Below are 17,874 nucleotides of genomic sequence, written 5' to 3'. Positions count from 1 at the left end.
GTGTAAATGCCACTTTGATTGATCTTTTTAAATTATAAGTTTCTCTAAAAAATTTGTTTATATGTTTCTCAGGGGACATATTATTCATAATAATGACTCCTAGGTCCTTCTCTTTTTCCACTTTTTTAATTTCTTCCTCTCCCAATGTATATGATCCCACTATTCTTTTTTGCTTCTTCCAAATTCCATTATACTACACTTCTTATGTTGAATTCCATCTCCCACTTCCTACTCCATTCCCATACTTTATTGAGATCACTCTGCAGTGATTCACAATCTTTGTTCACTTTTTTCAACATTTTTTGCATCATCTGCAAAGTTCATATAACTTTCAATTCCTTCATCCATATCATTAATATATATAGCAAACATTATTGGGGCAAAAACTGTTCCTTGTGGAACTCCAGTAATCACCTCATCCCAATTGGAATGTTTGTCTCTTATCACCACTCTCATTTTCTTTTCATGCAAGAAGTCTTCCATCCACTTAAGTAGTTTGCCCTGTATTCCTCCTGCAGTTTCTAATTTCTTTAGTAATTTCTTATGATGTGGCACCTTATCAAAAGCTTTTTTCAGGTCTAGAAAAGCACAATATGGCCATCCATCTCTTTCTTGTATTATATCTATTAGTCTTGAATAGAAACACATCATGTTTGTGACACATGATCTTCCTTGTCTAAATCCAAACTGCCTTGGATTTAGTATGTTGTTTTTTTCCAAATGCATTACTCATCTAATTTTGACAATTCTTTCACAAATTTTTGCTACCATACTTGTAAGAGATACCGGTCTATAGCTTGTAGGGTCTTCTTTGTTTCTCCCCTTATATACTGGTACTATATTTGCTCTTTTCCAATCTTCTGGAACTTTTCCTTGTTTCAATGTACTGTTTATTAGACTATGTGTTTTGTCTGTTAGTTCATTCCTGCATTCTCTCAAAATCCAGTTTGCCATTTCATCTGGACCATGCAATTTTCTGACATCGAGATTACTCAAGTGATTCATTATTTCATTCTTTGTTACTTTTATCTCTTTTATAGGGGGGACTTTCTCCTCCCACTCAACATCTCTAAGTTGTATGTTCTCCCATGTAAACACCGATTTAAAATGCTTGTTCGTAATTTCTGCCATTTCTATTTCCTCTATTCTATTCCTCCTTGTCGTAGTTTCACTAATTCTTGTTTGTTTTTCAGTTCGTTGTTTACAAATCTATAAAATAGTTTTGGTTGATCTTTACATTTTTTCTATGACATCCTTTTTGCATTTTCTCTTTTCTTCTCTGCACACTTGTACATATTTATTTCTATAACTAGTATACATTTTCCATTTTTCAGGTCTTTTGTCTTTCTTCCATTTTATCCAAGCTTTATTCCTTTTGTCTTTCAACTCCCTACACCTTTTGTTGTACCAACACTTTACATATCCTTTTTCTTGTTGTCTTGGAACATACTTTTCCACTCCTTCCTTATAAATTTTTGCCAAAATATTCCATTTCTCTTCAACTGTTGTTTCCTCCTTGTGTATCCTTTCCCAGTCTGCTTTTTGAAAAAATTCTCTTATTTTATAAAAAAAAAAAAAAAAAATCTTCCCTTTCTATATTGTTCGTTTTTTCCCTGTATTTTTCTTCATTTAGTTCCAGTTCAACCAATATGTGGTCACTTTTACTTATTGGTGTCTTATATTCAATCTTGTCCACTATTTCAGGTTTTGATATGATTATTAGGTCTAGTCTCGATGGTTCTTCCTCATTTCTATACTTAGTATTCTCTTGTATCCAGTGCATCATTGTATGTTCTATAATCATATCAAGTAGTACATTTCCCCCATAGGTCATCTCCACCCTTCACTGTAATTTCTTCCCAGCCGATTTCTTTACAATTAAAGTCACCCATTATAACTATTCTTCTTCCATCTTCCATTATCTTATTTAGTGTTATCCTTGTGTCTTCTAACATATTCTTGTGTTCTCTCTATTTCCACAAAGCCGTTTTAGGAGGCACATAATTTACCACAAACTTCCTGCTCTTCTTGTCCCTGTCCTCTACTTCCATCATAATCATCTCTACTCTAATTTTTCCATATGTAACATTCCTCATATTTATATCCTTCTTAGTCAGGAACATAACTCAACCTCCTTATTTTACTTCTCTGTTTCTAATCCAATAGTTATATACACCATGTCCTACACTGTTGAGTGGTAATGGACCTTTTAATTTTGTTTCTACAATTCCCATTATGTCAGTTTCTTTTTCCTTCAGGTAATCATTCAGTTCATCCATGCCTGTTATTAAGCCATCTATATTTGTGAAGGACACTTTTAAGTTTCTGTTACCTCCATCCTGTTTTCTGTTTCCCTTCTGTTTTCTCTCCTATAAACCATTTCCTTATTTTCACATCCACTACTCTCCAATAGAATTTCTCTTTGTCTGACTTTGTTCTGTTCTCGTTTTTTTCTTTATCTTTGGTTCTTTTTGTTTTTTCTTCCTCTCTTTCCTCTTTATTCATCTCTCTTTTTATCCATACCCGTTTGTACTCATCACTTTCTGCTAGTTTCCCTGTTTTTGATAAGACATTCTCTGCTGTCGTTTGACCTGAATTTAACTCTAATAGGTCTGGTCTTGTCTATACTGTATTTCCCTAATCTATGTATTTCTTCAATCTATTTCCCTATTTCCTGTTCACCTTCTTGAAATATTTTAATACCTTGTTTACCTTTTCTTTCTCATCTCTTACTCTTGTAGTCCCATTTTGATTATGCTTCACTTCCATTCCTAATACATTTCTTTATATCTGCTATGTCTCTTACTATATTCTCCTTCTCTCTCATCACTTTAATAACTGTGTCCTTAGTGTGTTCCTTCATCTGTTGTTTCACTATATCTCTAAATTCAATCTTATTATACCTCCTGAACTTTTCTCCAAGCCTTTACCTCTTTTACTATGGCCTCCTTATTTTCTTTATTATTCCTTTTTAATTCCTCATTCTCATCCTTTAATTCTTTTAACTGTCTTTTTAATTCTTCTATTTCTTTATTTAGGTTTTGGTTCTCCTTCTTTAGTTCTTCCAATTTACCAACTCTCTGTGTAATTAGCACAAGTTGGCTAAACCTAACTTCCCCTGATTCATTCATTTTTGTTAGTTTTTCCTCTAGACTTGCTAATCGGGGAAGGTTATTGTCTCCTCACTCATTAAATCCATAGAAATACTTATCTCCACTTTCTATTGAGTTACCCTTATCTATATTTCTACTTTTGATCCCTTTGCTGACTTGTTCAACTTCGCCTGTTCCTCCCCTCCCACATTTCCTTCTATTTTTCTCAATAATTCCTCCCCTTCTCCTTTTTCTTCACCTGCCCACTACACCACAAGCTTTCCCCTTCCCTACTAATACAACACAGGTCGCTGAAATCCACGAAAATTGCATTTTTTTTTTTTTTTTTACAGAATTCCAATCTTCGCTGTCTGTCTGACATGTGTATTTACCTAGTTGTATTTTACAGGATGAGAGCTATGCTCGTAGTGACCCATTTTAGCATCTCTCCACATCCAGTTTATTCTTAAAATCGTGTATAGTTTTGTCATTCACTGTTTCTCCGTTTAGTTTGTTCCACACATCAATCACTCTATGTGGGAAGCTATTCTTTTTCAGGTCTCTTCTGTAGCTGTCTTTCTTTAGTTTCTTTTCGTGTCCTCTTTTTTCTCTTCTGTCCCACTTTAATAAGTCGTCTCTGTCTAGAATTTCCATCCCTTTCATAATTCTGAAAATGGTCAACAAATCACCTCTTTCTCTTCTCTGTTCCAGTGATGACAGATGTAATTTTTCCAATCTTTGTTTGTACGTCAGGTTTGTCAGTGTAGGCACCAACTTTGCCGCTGCTCTTTGTATTCTTTCTAACTTTCTTCTGTTCTTTGTGCTAGGTGCCCATAGTGTTGCAGCATATTCTAGTTTGGGTCTTATCAGTGTGTGTGTGTGTGTGTGTGTGTGTGTGTGTGTGTGTGTGTGTGTGTGTGTGTGTGTGTGTGTGTGTGTGTGTGTGTGTGTGTGTGTGTGTGTGTGTGTGTGTGTGTGTGTGTGTGTGTGTGTGTGTGTGTGTGTATGTGTGTGTGTTTGTGCGCGCGCGCACGTGCATGTGTAAGAGTCTGCACCACACAGATATTATTTAAGTCCTCAAGGTTCCAACTGCCTAACTGCATAAACTTTATTTAGTCAATACCCCAGATGGGGGATTTGAAAATGAGGATGTTAGATGCAAGCCCACCAGGTTTCTTAAGAGTAATCTATGTTTCTGTGCTATATGCATTGTTTTTCTCTTAAAAATTCATCAAGTTTAACTTACCTGAAGGAATTCCCTTTCTCGCATAAAACCTTTCAGAGGAGTGGCCCAACCTTCTGACAACACCTGCAACCACTGGGTATCCAACTTTGTAATTTCCAAAGGAGGAAGAGACCTGGCTTCCTCACGGGCATTATCCACAAGATTTTCAGGAACAAATAATTCCTTGACATGGTCTAGAGCATTTTGAGGAATGATGCTCTAAAATGTATTGAAAAAAAAAAAAGTTAACAAGGTGTTGAAGTATAGCAATCCTTTTTATGCTGTTTTAGAGAGCTACTACATTTTCACATGAAAATATTATTAACAGATGTTTCTTTGAATCCTTACCCACTCTGTAAGTAGCTCTACAACAAGCTGGACACATTCATTAACAGTACATTGATGAGTTTTCAAAACCAAGTTTGGAGCTTCAGGCTTCTGATAAATGGAATCAATACCCGTGAAACCCTTGATTATACCAGCACGGGCTTTCTTGTAGAGTCCTTTGACATCTCGCTGTTCACAAACTTCCAATGGGGTATCTACAAAAACTTCCAAGAATGGTAGGTTGGATTCTTCATGGATCTTGCGAGCCTGTTCTCTGTCCTTTATTTGATAAAAAAAAAAAAATGTAAACATGAGATTAGTTTTCCAATGAATTTATTTTACTGTTTATAAGAGATTTAATCAACTTATTATTCTCTATGCAAAATTGAAACATAAAATAATGAATTTTGAATATCTTATAACCTTGGAGAATGGTGAGACAAACGAGCAGAGGGAAACTACTCCAGAGTCAGCAAAGAGTCTTGCAACTTCAGCCACACGTCTGATGTTCTCCTCTCTGTCTTCATCAGAAAAACCTAGATTCTTGTTGAGGCCATGCCGCATATTGTCCCCATCAAGACCATAAGCTGGAATGCCCCTTGACACAAGATATTCTTCAAGGGCAAAACTGATGGTAGTTTTACCTGGTAACAGAAGAAGTATATATAACTATTTATCTTTTTATTCTTTTATTTATTACTTTTTATTCTTTTATTTATTACTTAACCATATATCTAGTCATAATTGATATTAGCTTTACCTGTTAACAGGAAAAGTATATATATTTTACTATTTATCTATTTATTCATTCATTTATCATTTATCCATATATCTATAATCATATACTTATTCATGTAAGCATGCATTTATTTCTATACTTTATTCATTTACTACAAAAGTATACATACAATTTGTGTATATTACAGTAAAACTACTCTACATCCTTAAATATGGTGGCAAAGTGAGATTACATCATGCCTAGTAACAAATCCCCTTTCCCTTCTCGCATCAAAATCAGAGAAAATTTATTCACAATATGAAAAGTCAAATAAACTCACTCACTCACTCACTCTCTCTCTTTCTCTCTCTCTCTCTCTCGATAATATTAGGTACTACTTTTTCCCAAACTCATTTTAATGATGCTATTAACTGTTGACATTTTTGGTATCCCTTGAACACCCCCTAAGAACAAACTTCCCCTCAATGCTTCAATAAACACCACCCACACTATGCCACTGATATGCAGATTAAGGCAAGGACATCATACTAAGACAGCTGTGTAGGACTCATAGTAATGGGATTAAATTGAACAAATTTAGGTTTAAGAAGGAAATAGGAAAGAACTCGTTTACTAATAGAGTGCTTAACGATTGGAATAGACTTAGTAAACATGTTTTAAGAAGATTAGATAACTTTATTGACGGGGATGATAGTTGGTAAGAGACAACGAACTGCCTAGTGTAGGCCTAATGAGCTCTTGAAGTTTCCTTCATTATTATGTTCTTATGTAAGCCCCTCATCCATGAGGAGCTAAAATGAGAGGGAGGAGAAGGTGGTGGATGGTTGTTAAATGGGTGAGTGGGTACGTGCCTTTTGACTTGGCTACCTCCCATGTATGAGAGAAAAAGCCCTTGCTTTATAGATAGATGTAAGATAGGGTTCTGGTAGCTTACCTGCACCGGACAAGCCCGTAAACCAGATGGTGCAACCACGGAATCCTCCTCTCTGCCCAAGGACCTGCCCTCGCTTGTTGCGGGACACATGGTGTTTCTGCATCGTCACATTCGTCGCTTTCTGCAAGCACTACACAAAGTCATTTGATGCAAATACGTGAGTATCGCGTACATATTTTACAACAGGGTTGAGTAAAGGGAAAGGAATGGGAAAAAGAGGGGGGGGGTAGTTCACGAGACCTGGTCCGGGGTGGCTGCAACCTTCTAAAATATGTTATAAAGGGAGAAAAATATATCAGTTTACTGCTGGTATGGCACAAGAATATATATATATATATATATATATATATATATATATATATATATATATATAGATATATATATATATATATAAATGTGTTTGTGTGTGTGTGTGTGTGTGTGTGTGTGTGTGTATTCACCTCGGATCTGCTGCAGTCTCTGTCGAGACAGCCAGACACCACCCTACGGCAATGGGCTTAGAGCTCATTATTTGCCGATCTCTGGGTAGGTCTGAGACCACTCACACATCACACACCGGGAATGCAAGGTCACAACTCCTTGACTAACGCCCCGTACCTACTCACTGCTAGGTGAACAGGGGTTACACGTGAAAGGAGACAAACCCAACTTATCTCCGCCCGGCCGGGGAATCGAACCCCGGTTCTCTGGCTTGTGAGGCCAGTGCTTTACCAATCCGTGTGTGTGTGTGTATTCACTTGGTCTTTTGGATCACGTGTTCGACTCGTGATCGACAGCCATTTCCCTCCTGGAAGAGAGCTCAGAGCTCGTAGGTCCGATCTATGGGTAATGCTATGACCTTTCACACACACACACCCCCAACTCCCCGCCCACGAGAGTCAGAGTAACGACCCGAAGCGCAGCTGTACCGAAATTAATTTCGGCCCTGGGCAGGATTCGAACCAAGCACTATGCGCACCACCATGCTAGTAGTTCATCGTTCTACCAACTGCGCCACCGAGTCGTGTGTGTGTGTGTGTGTGTGTGTGTGTGTGTGTGTGTGTGTGTGTGTGTGTGTGTGTGTGTGTGTGTGTATTAATCTAACGAAAGTGTAGTAGTAATGTTTTATTGCAATCAAACAAGGTCATGTATAAAAATTACAATAAAAAAATTATTGTATTTTTCTCAGACATGGAAGAGTGAGATGGATATGAAAAAATCTTATCCTTTTTTTTTTTTTTTTTTTTTTTTTTTTAGTCTCATGTCCCTTTTGAACAAGAAGGTGAAGAGATTACGTCACGAGGCGCGTAGCTGCTGCCGAAGTCATCACCCCCTATGCGCTTGGGTCAACTGTTGTGAGTTTGTTTGAGCAGAAACGACTTCGGTTACAATCTTTCATTTTCTGAATCATAAATGCAGCACAGTGTGAGGCTGAATGTCGAACTATGAGAAGTCAGAGTATATACGAATACTACATACATTGCTGAAATGTTTCCGGGGAAATCTGGAATACTGTTTGTGAAGTCGCCTAGTTATTCAGATTCACAACATTTGTCGTATGTCGACCCAGTACAATCGTCGGCAAAAAAAATACAAAATCGACCCAACAACAAACAATACCGTAGTCATAAACAGCGCGAACTTTTACTCTACCAAGGCATATTTTTACGGCTATTTAATTTAGAGTTCCTTGTCAACTTGGCATTTGAAATTTGTAGTTTCAGTTACCAGTACAGACTTTAAAACAGTAATAGTTAACATGTACTCTTTTTCCGAGATAAAAATAATCTAAAGTCCAGATGAGTAAAAGCGGTAACGACTGCAACAGCACTGTAGGAAAGAGGCCAAACGCAGTGTGGTTGTCCAGTATATCGTCAAATATACTGGACTCCCATACTCTGCGTTTGGCCTCTTTCCTACAATCTAAAGTCCATATTTCATTTGAATGTTAACATAAAAATTAGTTAATCTAAATACATAATCAAAACAAGGCGTCGCGAAGCTTCGATCCGGGGTCCATCAAACTATTTGAAAGACATCACGAGTGATTTATTCCAATCTAAATACACAAACACAAGACGCACAAGATTGTACAAGAGGCTGTTGTAAGGCATGGTGATCACTAGTTACTGCCGTGGAGGAGTTTCCACTTCGAAGAAGTAAAAGATGTTCCCGGAGTCTCGGACGGTGGAGGACTACGCTAGATTAGAAAAGGCGAAGCTGTGGATATCCAACACATGTGGGGCAACTGTCCACGTAGACAGAAGCCATTCTGCACTGAACACTTGTATGTCGTCGACTCGAGCAAATACATCTGAACCAATGAGCAAGAACCTCGTGGAGGTTACAACCATTTTCATTAGCTTAGTCTTCTTGAATGAACTGTAAATCGCTTTCTAGTTATCGAAGTAGTTTTAGGGTCGTCCGAACCTTTTGCCAGCCTTGTGAAAGGAATGGCTGTAACTACTTCATTAGCTTAATCCTTTCCCGTTTATCAAGGTTGTTTTGGTTCGTACTTTTGTCAGCTCAGGCCAATAATTTCGACCAATTGAAAAAAGAATATTTATTTATTCCATTGACTATACTCATGAAAAAATTGCAAGAACCTCCATTGAAACGAAAGGTTACAACCATTTTCATTAGCTTAGTCTTCTTGAATGAACTGTAAATCGCTTTCTAGTTATCGAAGTAGTTTTAGGGTCGTCCGAACCTTTTGCCAGCCTTGTGAAAGGAATGGCTGTAACTACTTCATTAGCTTAATCCTTTCCCGTTTATCAAGGTTGTTTTGGTTCGTACTTTTGTCAGCTCAGGCCAATAATTTCGACCAATTGAAAAAAGAATATTTATTTATTCCATTGACTATACTCATGAAAAAATTGTAGATTCTACATACTAGCTAATCAGCCAGACAAATTAACTACATATTTTCATAAAAATATTTTCTTATGGTAGAAAGCGTACATAAATTATGCCTCGAATTCCAATGACTGAAAATCCGCAGACCCACAGTAACTGCCAACGGTCCTAGGAGGGTCTAAGACAACTGGCCGCAGCCCGACTGGCCGCCATGCGTACGTACGACCTAACCTAACCTACCAGTAATATTTTTTTTTTTTTACCGATGATAATTTTAATAGCAACATAACTCTTCGTAGACTTTTACATATGTATATTTCATAATTTTATTCCAATAAAGTACCTCACATAGAAATTTTAATCATCTTTATCACGCTTTTAGCGTTGTTGTTTTTTTTAAGTTCCATATGGCGGCCTATTTCCCGCGGCCAGTTGTCCTATTCCCGTCCTAGGATCCACCCATAGATCTCTAGCCAGACATGTTAAGGTATCATTTGTGTTGTATTAGTTTGGGATCAGTCTCCGGCTGTCTTTCGCCAGTGAAGAATTTGTAAATGACGTCACCCAAGCGGAGTTTTGGTGTCGTCTCAGATCCCTATTCATAAAATAAAAAAAAATTAAAAATAAAAAAAATGGAAAAAAAAAATCACGGAAGACCTAACGACCTGTGGTAGCACAGCACGTCGCAACCCCCACTCACTCCCCTATCTTTACCCCAGTTGAGACACGTCATCAGTCTTGGAGCACACAGTCCAGAAACACATACATACATATACCAAGGCTTTTTCTCCCTTCCAAGGGAGGTAGCCAAAAAGGGAAAGGCATAAAAACACTCCCACCCATTTCATCCCTAAATACACTCCACACCCCTCCCACCCTTCCTCTCATCTGAGCACCTCCTGGATGACGGGTCATCCCTGCACCCTGCCCACCGCCCTGGGTCAGAAGCAGTGTCGCAAGACACAGTACATCCACAGCGAGGCCGCTTCATTTAATCGGCGACCCCCCCTCTCCGTCCCCCTTTGCATATAAGGCGAGGACGGGGAGAAATCCCTTCGGGCTGCGTCAAAATTTACTCACACATACTACCCCACCCCCCACTTCCCCGCCCATTCCTCCTCATGCAGTCACATCATCATCCATATACAACCATTCTCCACTCACCTCTGTCTTCCGTCCTCTCCCTTCCTTCCTCAACAGACATTCCCCTCTTCCCCAAAGCCCCCTTCACCCCATCCATCCACCTCATCCTAGGACGTCCCTTCATGTTCACTCCCTCCACATCTGCCTTCCATACCTCTTTTACTAGTCTTTCTTCACTCAGTCTTTCCATGTGTCCAAACCATCCTAATATTCTTTCATCAACCCTATCTCCCAAATCCTTTTTCACCCCTGTTCTCCTCCTCACCTCCTCATTTCTCACTCTATCTAGCCTAGTAACCCCCACCATACTTCTCAGACACCTCATCTCAAACACATTCAAACTCCTTCTCTCTTCTTCTCTTATGTTCCACGTTTCTGCCCCATACAGTGCTGTTGGCACAATCACTCCTTCATACAGTCTCCTCTTCGCATCCATTCCCAAATGTCTATTCCTCATTACACTCTTTAAACCACCAAGGCATTTACTCGCTTCTCTCAATCTACATTCTACCTCCACCTTCACTCCACCTTTTCCTGCTACACTTGCACCCAAGTATCTAAAACTATCCACTTCCTCCAGTCGCTCTCCCTTAATGTTCACTTCCAGTCTACTGCCACTTTCACCCCTTGTACATCTCATCACCTTACTTTTACCCACATTTATCTTTAGCTTTCTTCTATCGCATACTCTCCCAAACTCTGCCACCAGCTTCCTCAATCCCTCCTCTGACCCTGCCACAAGCGCAGTGTCGTCCGCAAACAACAGCTGGCTCACCTCCCACTTTTCTCCATTTTCTTTAACCATCTCCAATCCCTGACTCACTACCCTAGCATTCACCTCTCGCACCACCCCATCCATGTATAAGTTGAACAGCCACGGCGACATAACGCATCCTTGACGAAGTCCCACCTTTACTTCAAACCACTCACTCTCTCCATTTCTAATCCTAACACATGCTCTACTACTCTCATAAAAACTCTTGACAGCTCCCAAAAGCTTTCCTCCTATCCCATAAATCTGCATAACCTCCCACAGTGCCTTTCTGTCTACCCTATCATAAGCCTTTTCCAGATCCATGAAAGCCCAAAAAACATCCTTCCCCTTTCCTATAGCTTTCTCACATATCTGTCTTACCACAAAGATCTGATCTACACAACCTCTACCCGTCCTAAATCCACACTGTTCCTCACCAATTACTCCCTCTGTTCCTCTCCTAATCCTCTCAATTAAGATCCTCCCATAAGCCTTCCCTACTACACTCAACAGGCTAATCCCTCTGAAATTACTACATTCACACTTGTCCCCTTTTCCCTTGTAAAGAGGAACTATACAGGCACTACTCCAGTCCTCCGGTCGTTTAAATGCTTCTTAACACTTTACCACTATCACAAGTGTCTCCATGCTTTTTACTGAGGACTATTCCTTGCGACTTTTACCAAAGACAATGAGGCCTGATTGGCACCAAAATATAAACTGGCGCATCATCCCGTAAACATCTGTTGGTGCTTACGTCACAATGTATATATATATAATACAAACGTGTGCGTACGTACACATGTTTGCTATATATGTAAATGACATGGATGAAGGTGCAGAATGTTACATAAAGTTCGGAAAAAGACTGAATCGCTACAGAGAGATCTGGACAAGGTCTGGGAATGGAGTCAGAAGTGGGAAGTGAGCTTTAACATTAAGAAATATAGTATAATGGAATTTGGAAAAAGTAAAAAAGAATATCAGGACAATATAAAATCGATGCAAAGGGCCTAAGTGTAATCATCACCAAAGACATGTTCCCAGACAAGCAGATAAACAAAATATTCGGAGAAACCTACAATTTACTATGATCAATAAAAGTTGTTTTTAATTACTTGGATGAGGTAATGGTAAAGAAAATACTAGTCACACTGATAAGACCAATATTGGAGTACGCAGCGACACTATGGACACCAAGTACAAAAAAGAATATAAGGGAAATAGAAAGGATCCAAAGAACAACAACAAAGATGGCCCCAACACTTTCAAAATTGACATACGAGCAAAGATTGCCTAAACTGGAACTACCAACCCTGGAACAAATAAGAGAAAGAGGCGATCTATTAGCCATTTACAGAATCATGAAAGGCGTGAAATTCCTTCACAGAGAAGACTTATTAAAGTGGGACAGAAGAAAACAAGGGGACACGAAAAGAAACTCAAAAAGAACAGTTATAGAAGATATCTGAAAAAACAGCTTTCCACACAGAGTGGTGCATGTCTGGAACAAATTGGACGAAACAACAGTGTGTGCAATGAATTTAAGAACAAACTAGATGTTGCAAAATACAAAGACGGCTCACCACGAGCATAGCTCCCCTTCCCGTATAATACACCTAGGTAAACACACACACACACACACGACTCGTTGGCTCAGTGGTAGAGTTCCTGGCCGCCACTACGGCGGTCTGGGTTTGAATCCCGCCCAGGGTTTAAATAATTTCAGTATCGCTACGTGTCCAACACATGATCCAAGACCATGGTAAATCACACGCACACACACACACACAAAAACACGCACACACACACACACACACAAAGTGGTGGATGTGTGGAACACACTAGACGAAACAATAGTGTGTGCAAAAACCATACACTATTTTAAGAGCAAATTAGACATGGAGAGATACAGAGACGGGTCACCACGAGCGTAGGTCCCCTTCCCGTAAGATACAACTTGGTAAACATACACACACACACACACACACACACACACACACACACACACACACACACACACACACACACACACACGACTCGTGGCGCGGTTGGTAGTTCCCGGCTGCCACTATGGAGACCCGGGTTCGAATCCTGCCCAGGGCTGAAATAATCTCAGTATCGCTGCGTTGCGATTCGTTACTCCAACTTTCGTGGGCGGGGAGTTGGGTGTGTGTGTGCATGTAAGGTCACAACATTACCCGCAGATCGGTCATATGAGCTCTGAGCTTCCTTCCGGGAGGGAAATAGCTGTCGATCACGACTCCAACACGTGATCCAAGACCATGGTGAATCACACACTAAAAGCCCTTTCTTCCTTTAAGGGAGGGTCGGCTGAATATACCCATAATTCACACCCGAGCTATACGAAAACCAAATTTAACCACTCATTTCACCAATATCATCATCATCATCAACAACAACAACAACAACAACAACAACAACAACAACAACAACAACAACAACAACAACAACAACAACAACAACAACAACAACAACAACAACAACAACAACAACAACAATAATAATAATAATAATAATAATAATAATAATAATAATAATAATAATAATAATAATAATAAATAATAATAAATAATAATAATACATACATACATACATACATATACCAAGGCTTTTTCCCCCTTCCAAGGGAGGTAGCCAAAAAGGGAAAGGCATAAAAACACTCCCACCCATTTCATCCCTAAATACACTCCACACCCCTCCCACCCTTCCTCTCATCTGAGCACCTCCTGGATGACGGGTCATCCCTGCACCCTGCCCACCGCCCTGGGTCAGAAGCAGATAAAATAATAATGATAAAATAATAAAATTAATAATAAAATTAATAATAAAATTAATAATAAAATTAATAATAAAATTAATAATAAAATTAATAATAATAATAATGAAATAATAATGAAATAATAATGAAATAATAATGAAAAAATAATGAAATAATAATGAAATAATAATAAAAAAAATAATAATAAAAAATAATAAAAAATAATAATAAAAAAATAATAATAAAAAAATAATAATAAAAAATAATAAAAAATAATAATAAAAAAATAATAATAAAAAAATAATAATAAAAAAATAATAATAAAAAAATAATAAAAAAATAATAATAAAAAAATAATAAAAAATAATAATAATAAAAAATAAAAAAATAATAAAAAATATTAATAAAAAATAATAATAAAAAATAATAATAAAAAAATAAGTAAAAAAAAAATAATAATAAAAAAATAATAATAAAAAAATAATAATAAAAAAATAATAATAAAAAACTAATAATAATAAAATAATAATAATAAAATAATAATAATAAAATAATAATAATAAAATAATAATAATAAAATAATAAAATAATAATAATAATAAAATTAGAATAATAAAATAATAATAAAATAAATAATAAGATAATAAAAATAATAATAAAATAAATAATAAGATAATAAAAATAATAAATAAATAATAATAAATAATAATAAATAATAATAATAAATAATAATAAGTAAAAGAATAATAATAAAATAATAAAATAATAATAAAAATAATCAAATAATAGAATAATAACAATAAAATAACAATAAAATAACAATAAAATAACAATAAAATAACAATAAAATAACAATAAAATAACAATAAAATAACAATAAAATAACAATAAAATAACAATAAAATAACAATAAAATAACAATAAAATAACAATAAAATAACAATAATAATAATAATAAAAGATAATATTAAAATAATAATAATAAAATAAAATAATAAAATAAAATAATAAAATAATAATAATAATAATAAAATAAAATAAAAATAAAAAAATAATAATAATAAAATAATAATAAAATAATAAAATAATAATAAATAATAATAAATAATAATAAATAATAATAAATAATAATAAATAATAATAAATAATAATAAATAATAATAAATAATAATAAATAATAATAAATAATAATAAATAATAATAAATAATAATAAATAATAATAAATAATAATAAATAATAATAAATAATAATAATAATAATAATAATAATAATAAATAATAATAAATAATAATAAATAATAATAAATAATAATAAATAATAATAAATAATAATAAATAATAATAAATAATAATAAATAATAATAAATAATAATAAATAATAATAAATAATAATAAATAATAAATAATAATAATAATAATAATAATAAAATAAAATAAAATAATAAAATAATAATAATAATAAAATAATAATAAGATAATAATAATAATAAAAATAATAATAAAAATAATAATAAAATAATAATAAAATAATAATAAAATAATAATAAAATAATAATAAAATAATAATAAAATAATAAAATAATAATAATAATAATAATAATAATAATAATAATACAGGTAATAATAGAAATAATTATAACAACAGCAACTAAAACAGATTGCAATTGGCTCACCACACAAACAGCATGAGAGAAACGTGTTACTTCATGTTCCTAGTGCACCCAACCCACAGGGAAAAGGAGACGCAATTAATTAACCGAGTACTTTAGTAACAGCATACAGGCAAGGAGTAACGTATACACAGACGAGTGTAAAGCTGAGATTACACTAGTCAACAGAATGGTTGGATTCCAAAGATTCAATCGAATTTCGTTCAAGGAGTGTAACCGTAGGACAAACGCTTCGACGAAATCTATTCCGTTGTCAAACCGTAGGAGAGAGCATGCCACAGAATACTGACGTCGAGCAAAAATATGTGCACAGTTTTAAATACGATCAAGAACTCCTAATCATGAAAATTAAATAAAAAGACGCATGGCTTTTTTATGGGAAATATTTGATATATATTATATTATATATATATATATATATATATATATATATATATATATATATTATATTATATATATATATATATATATATATATATATATAAGCATCATGAGAAGTTCTCCACCTATATGTCTGAAGCGTTAAGTTTACAATCAGTGTGCATTCCTAGCTATGATCTATGGGTGTGAAGCCTGAAACTGATAGGCGATGGAGACCAGGCGAAAGAATATCCAGCGAGAAATGGGGGAGGTCGGTATTGGGAGTAACACTGAGGTGCAAGAAGAGGGCAAGCCGCGTAAAGGGGTTATAACGCTAGGTTATTTTTCCTCCGACAACTAAAGCAAATTTGCAGCCCGTAGTTTTCGGGAAGAAATCGGATATGCTGGAGGAAAAATTTCCTCCAGCATATCAAATGACCTTCTATGTAAATTGTTGAGAAAACAAATAATTGCCCTAATAATTTTACGGCGGAAAAAAAAAACAGTGGCGGGTGGTACCACCGATTGACTGGAAGGATGACGGCATATGGTGCAAATGAGAAACCGTAGAAGAGGGAGAACAGACACATGGTGGACAGACGAGACAGAAGTTTGCAGGAGTGACGTGTCATATGTTGACACAGGCGTGAGACTAGAAAACGTTGGGGGAGGCTTTCGTTCTGCAGTAGACTTTGGTGAAATGAAATGACATGAAAACTGGCGACTCCCAGTGAAACATTCTCCTGTATTCTCATCAACTCACAGGAGTTCAAGCTTCAATACTTCGTTGCTCAGGCCCACATGTGTCGTCATTTGCAATTACAAAATCCAAATTAGGTCTTTCGCTACGTATTGCGACTTGAGTACTTACTCCCGCTGCCGCCACGTGATTTTATTCAGATGAAGGAAGACTCCACTACTGCAGTTAAAAGACCCATCGAGAGGACAGCAGATACACCTCTGACTCTATACAGGAAACACGGATTTCCGTGGACGTGTACAAACTATAACAAAAATTGCTCACCACCCCACTTCCACGAAGTGTGAAGTGAAAAACCCCTGGTAGGGCAAGCCCTGCCAGTTTTTTTTTTTTTTTTTTTTTTTTTTCAGGCGTCGGGACAGAACGGAAGAAGCAGGCAGAGGGTCCCAGGAATTGAACTCATGACCTCCTGCTCATCAGTTTGACACGATATCCAATGGGCTACAGCACGGCCCAAAAACTATAACAATGGTCGTGCGGACAAGACTCTCGACCGAATAAAAAGCGTCTAAGGCAGACTTTAGCAGGATGACCAGATATCTCAAGAGGGAATATATTAAATAGCACCTGACATTATGTTACATTGGCAAAAATAGTGCCAAATAATTTGTTCTAGATACGTTCGGTTTGCTTTATATATTTTGATTGATATATCATAACCTTAAGGGGAAAAAGTTAATTGTAGAACGTCACTATTTGCGGCGGAGGTCGAAGTGAGAGTAGTTTGAACCTTGCCACCAGCGAATTGGACCAAGGTGCATGGTTCATTAAATTCCACGCTACAAAGTCCTCAATAAAGGGCACCGTCCTAGCCTCCTGATAAGGGGAGTAGGCGATTCATCATCATCATCATCATCATCACACAGGTGGCTCCCGCTGCCAAGTCAATTTTCCGAGGCAGAGCCAAGTTTGCATGTCGACTAATTAGTGAGTCTGCATGACATGTATGCGTATTAGAAGGAAGTTTGTGACGTTGACGTCACTGATTATGACGTCACCGTGACGATGATGTCACAGTGATAATGACGTCGCTGTAAATAAATCAATAAAGTCACTATAATTAAACAAATCAATAAATTCATACGACGTCCCTTACTAATGGAGATGTTAATTATTACGGGACTTATCAGGTGTATGGCTGACTAATTAAAGTTTCATGTCACATTTGCGGAGAAATGTGACACACGGACGCGCAGGCTCGAACCCACACGCACGAAAGCAGCAAGAGATCTTTATCACGATGAAACATTTTC

The 17,874-nt window shown here is 36.2% G+C and overlaps 1 protein-coding gene across 8 annotated transcripts in view; it reads right to left on the bottom strand.

The window, feature by feature from the left end:
- Papss (3'-phosphoadenosine 5'-phosphosulfate synthase) overlaps positions 1 to 17,874 on the bottom strand; it is a 181,185-nt gene that overhangs the window by 27,190 nt on the left and 136,121 nt on the right. For 3 of the 8 annotated variants that reach the window (XM_076188911.1, XM_076188912.1, XM_076188906.1), the window contains 4 exons: positions 6,318 to 6,438; positions 5,068 to 5,288; positions 4,666 to 4,923; positions 4,339 to 4,536 (listed from right to left, as the gene is read on the bottom strand). In XM_076188911.1, coding sequence (XP_076045026.1) covers positions 4,339 to 4,536; positions 4,666 to 4,923; positions 5,068 to 5,288; positions 6,318 to 6,438 — 798 coding nt within the window. Of the gene's footprint in view, positions 1 to 4,338; positions 4,537 to 4,665; positions 4,924 to 5,067; positions 5,289 to 6,317; positions 6,448 to 8,380; positions 8,503 to 17,874 lie in introns of those variants that run through there. The other 5 variants (XM_076188909.1, XM_076188905.1, XM_076188910.1 and 2 more) reach the window with 4 other exon arrangements.

This window comes from Oratosquilla oratoria, chromosome 8 (assembly GCF_046742065.1).
Source record: "Oratosquilla oratoria isolate Oo_2021 chromosome 8, ASM4674206v1, whole genome shotgun sequence".
Taxonomy (NCBI): Eukaryota; Metazoa; Arthropoda; class Malacostraca; order Stomatopoda; family Squillidae; genus Oratosquilla; species Oratosquilla oratoria.
This window is presented reverse-complemented; position numbering and strand designations above follow the sequence as displayed.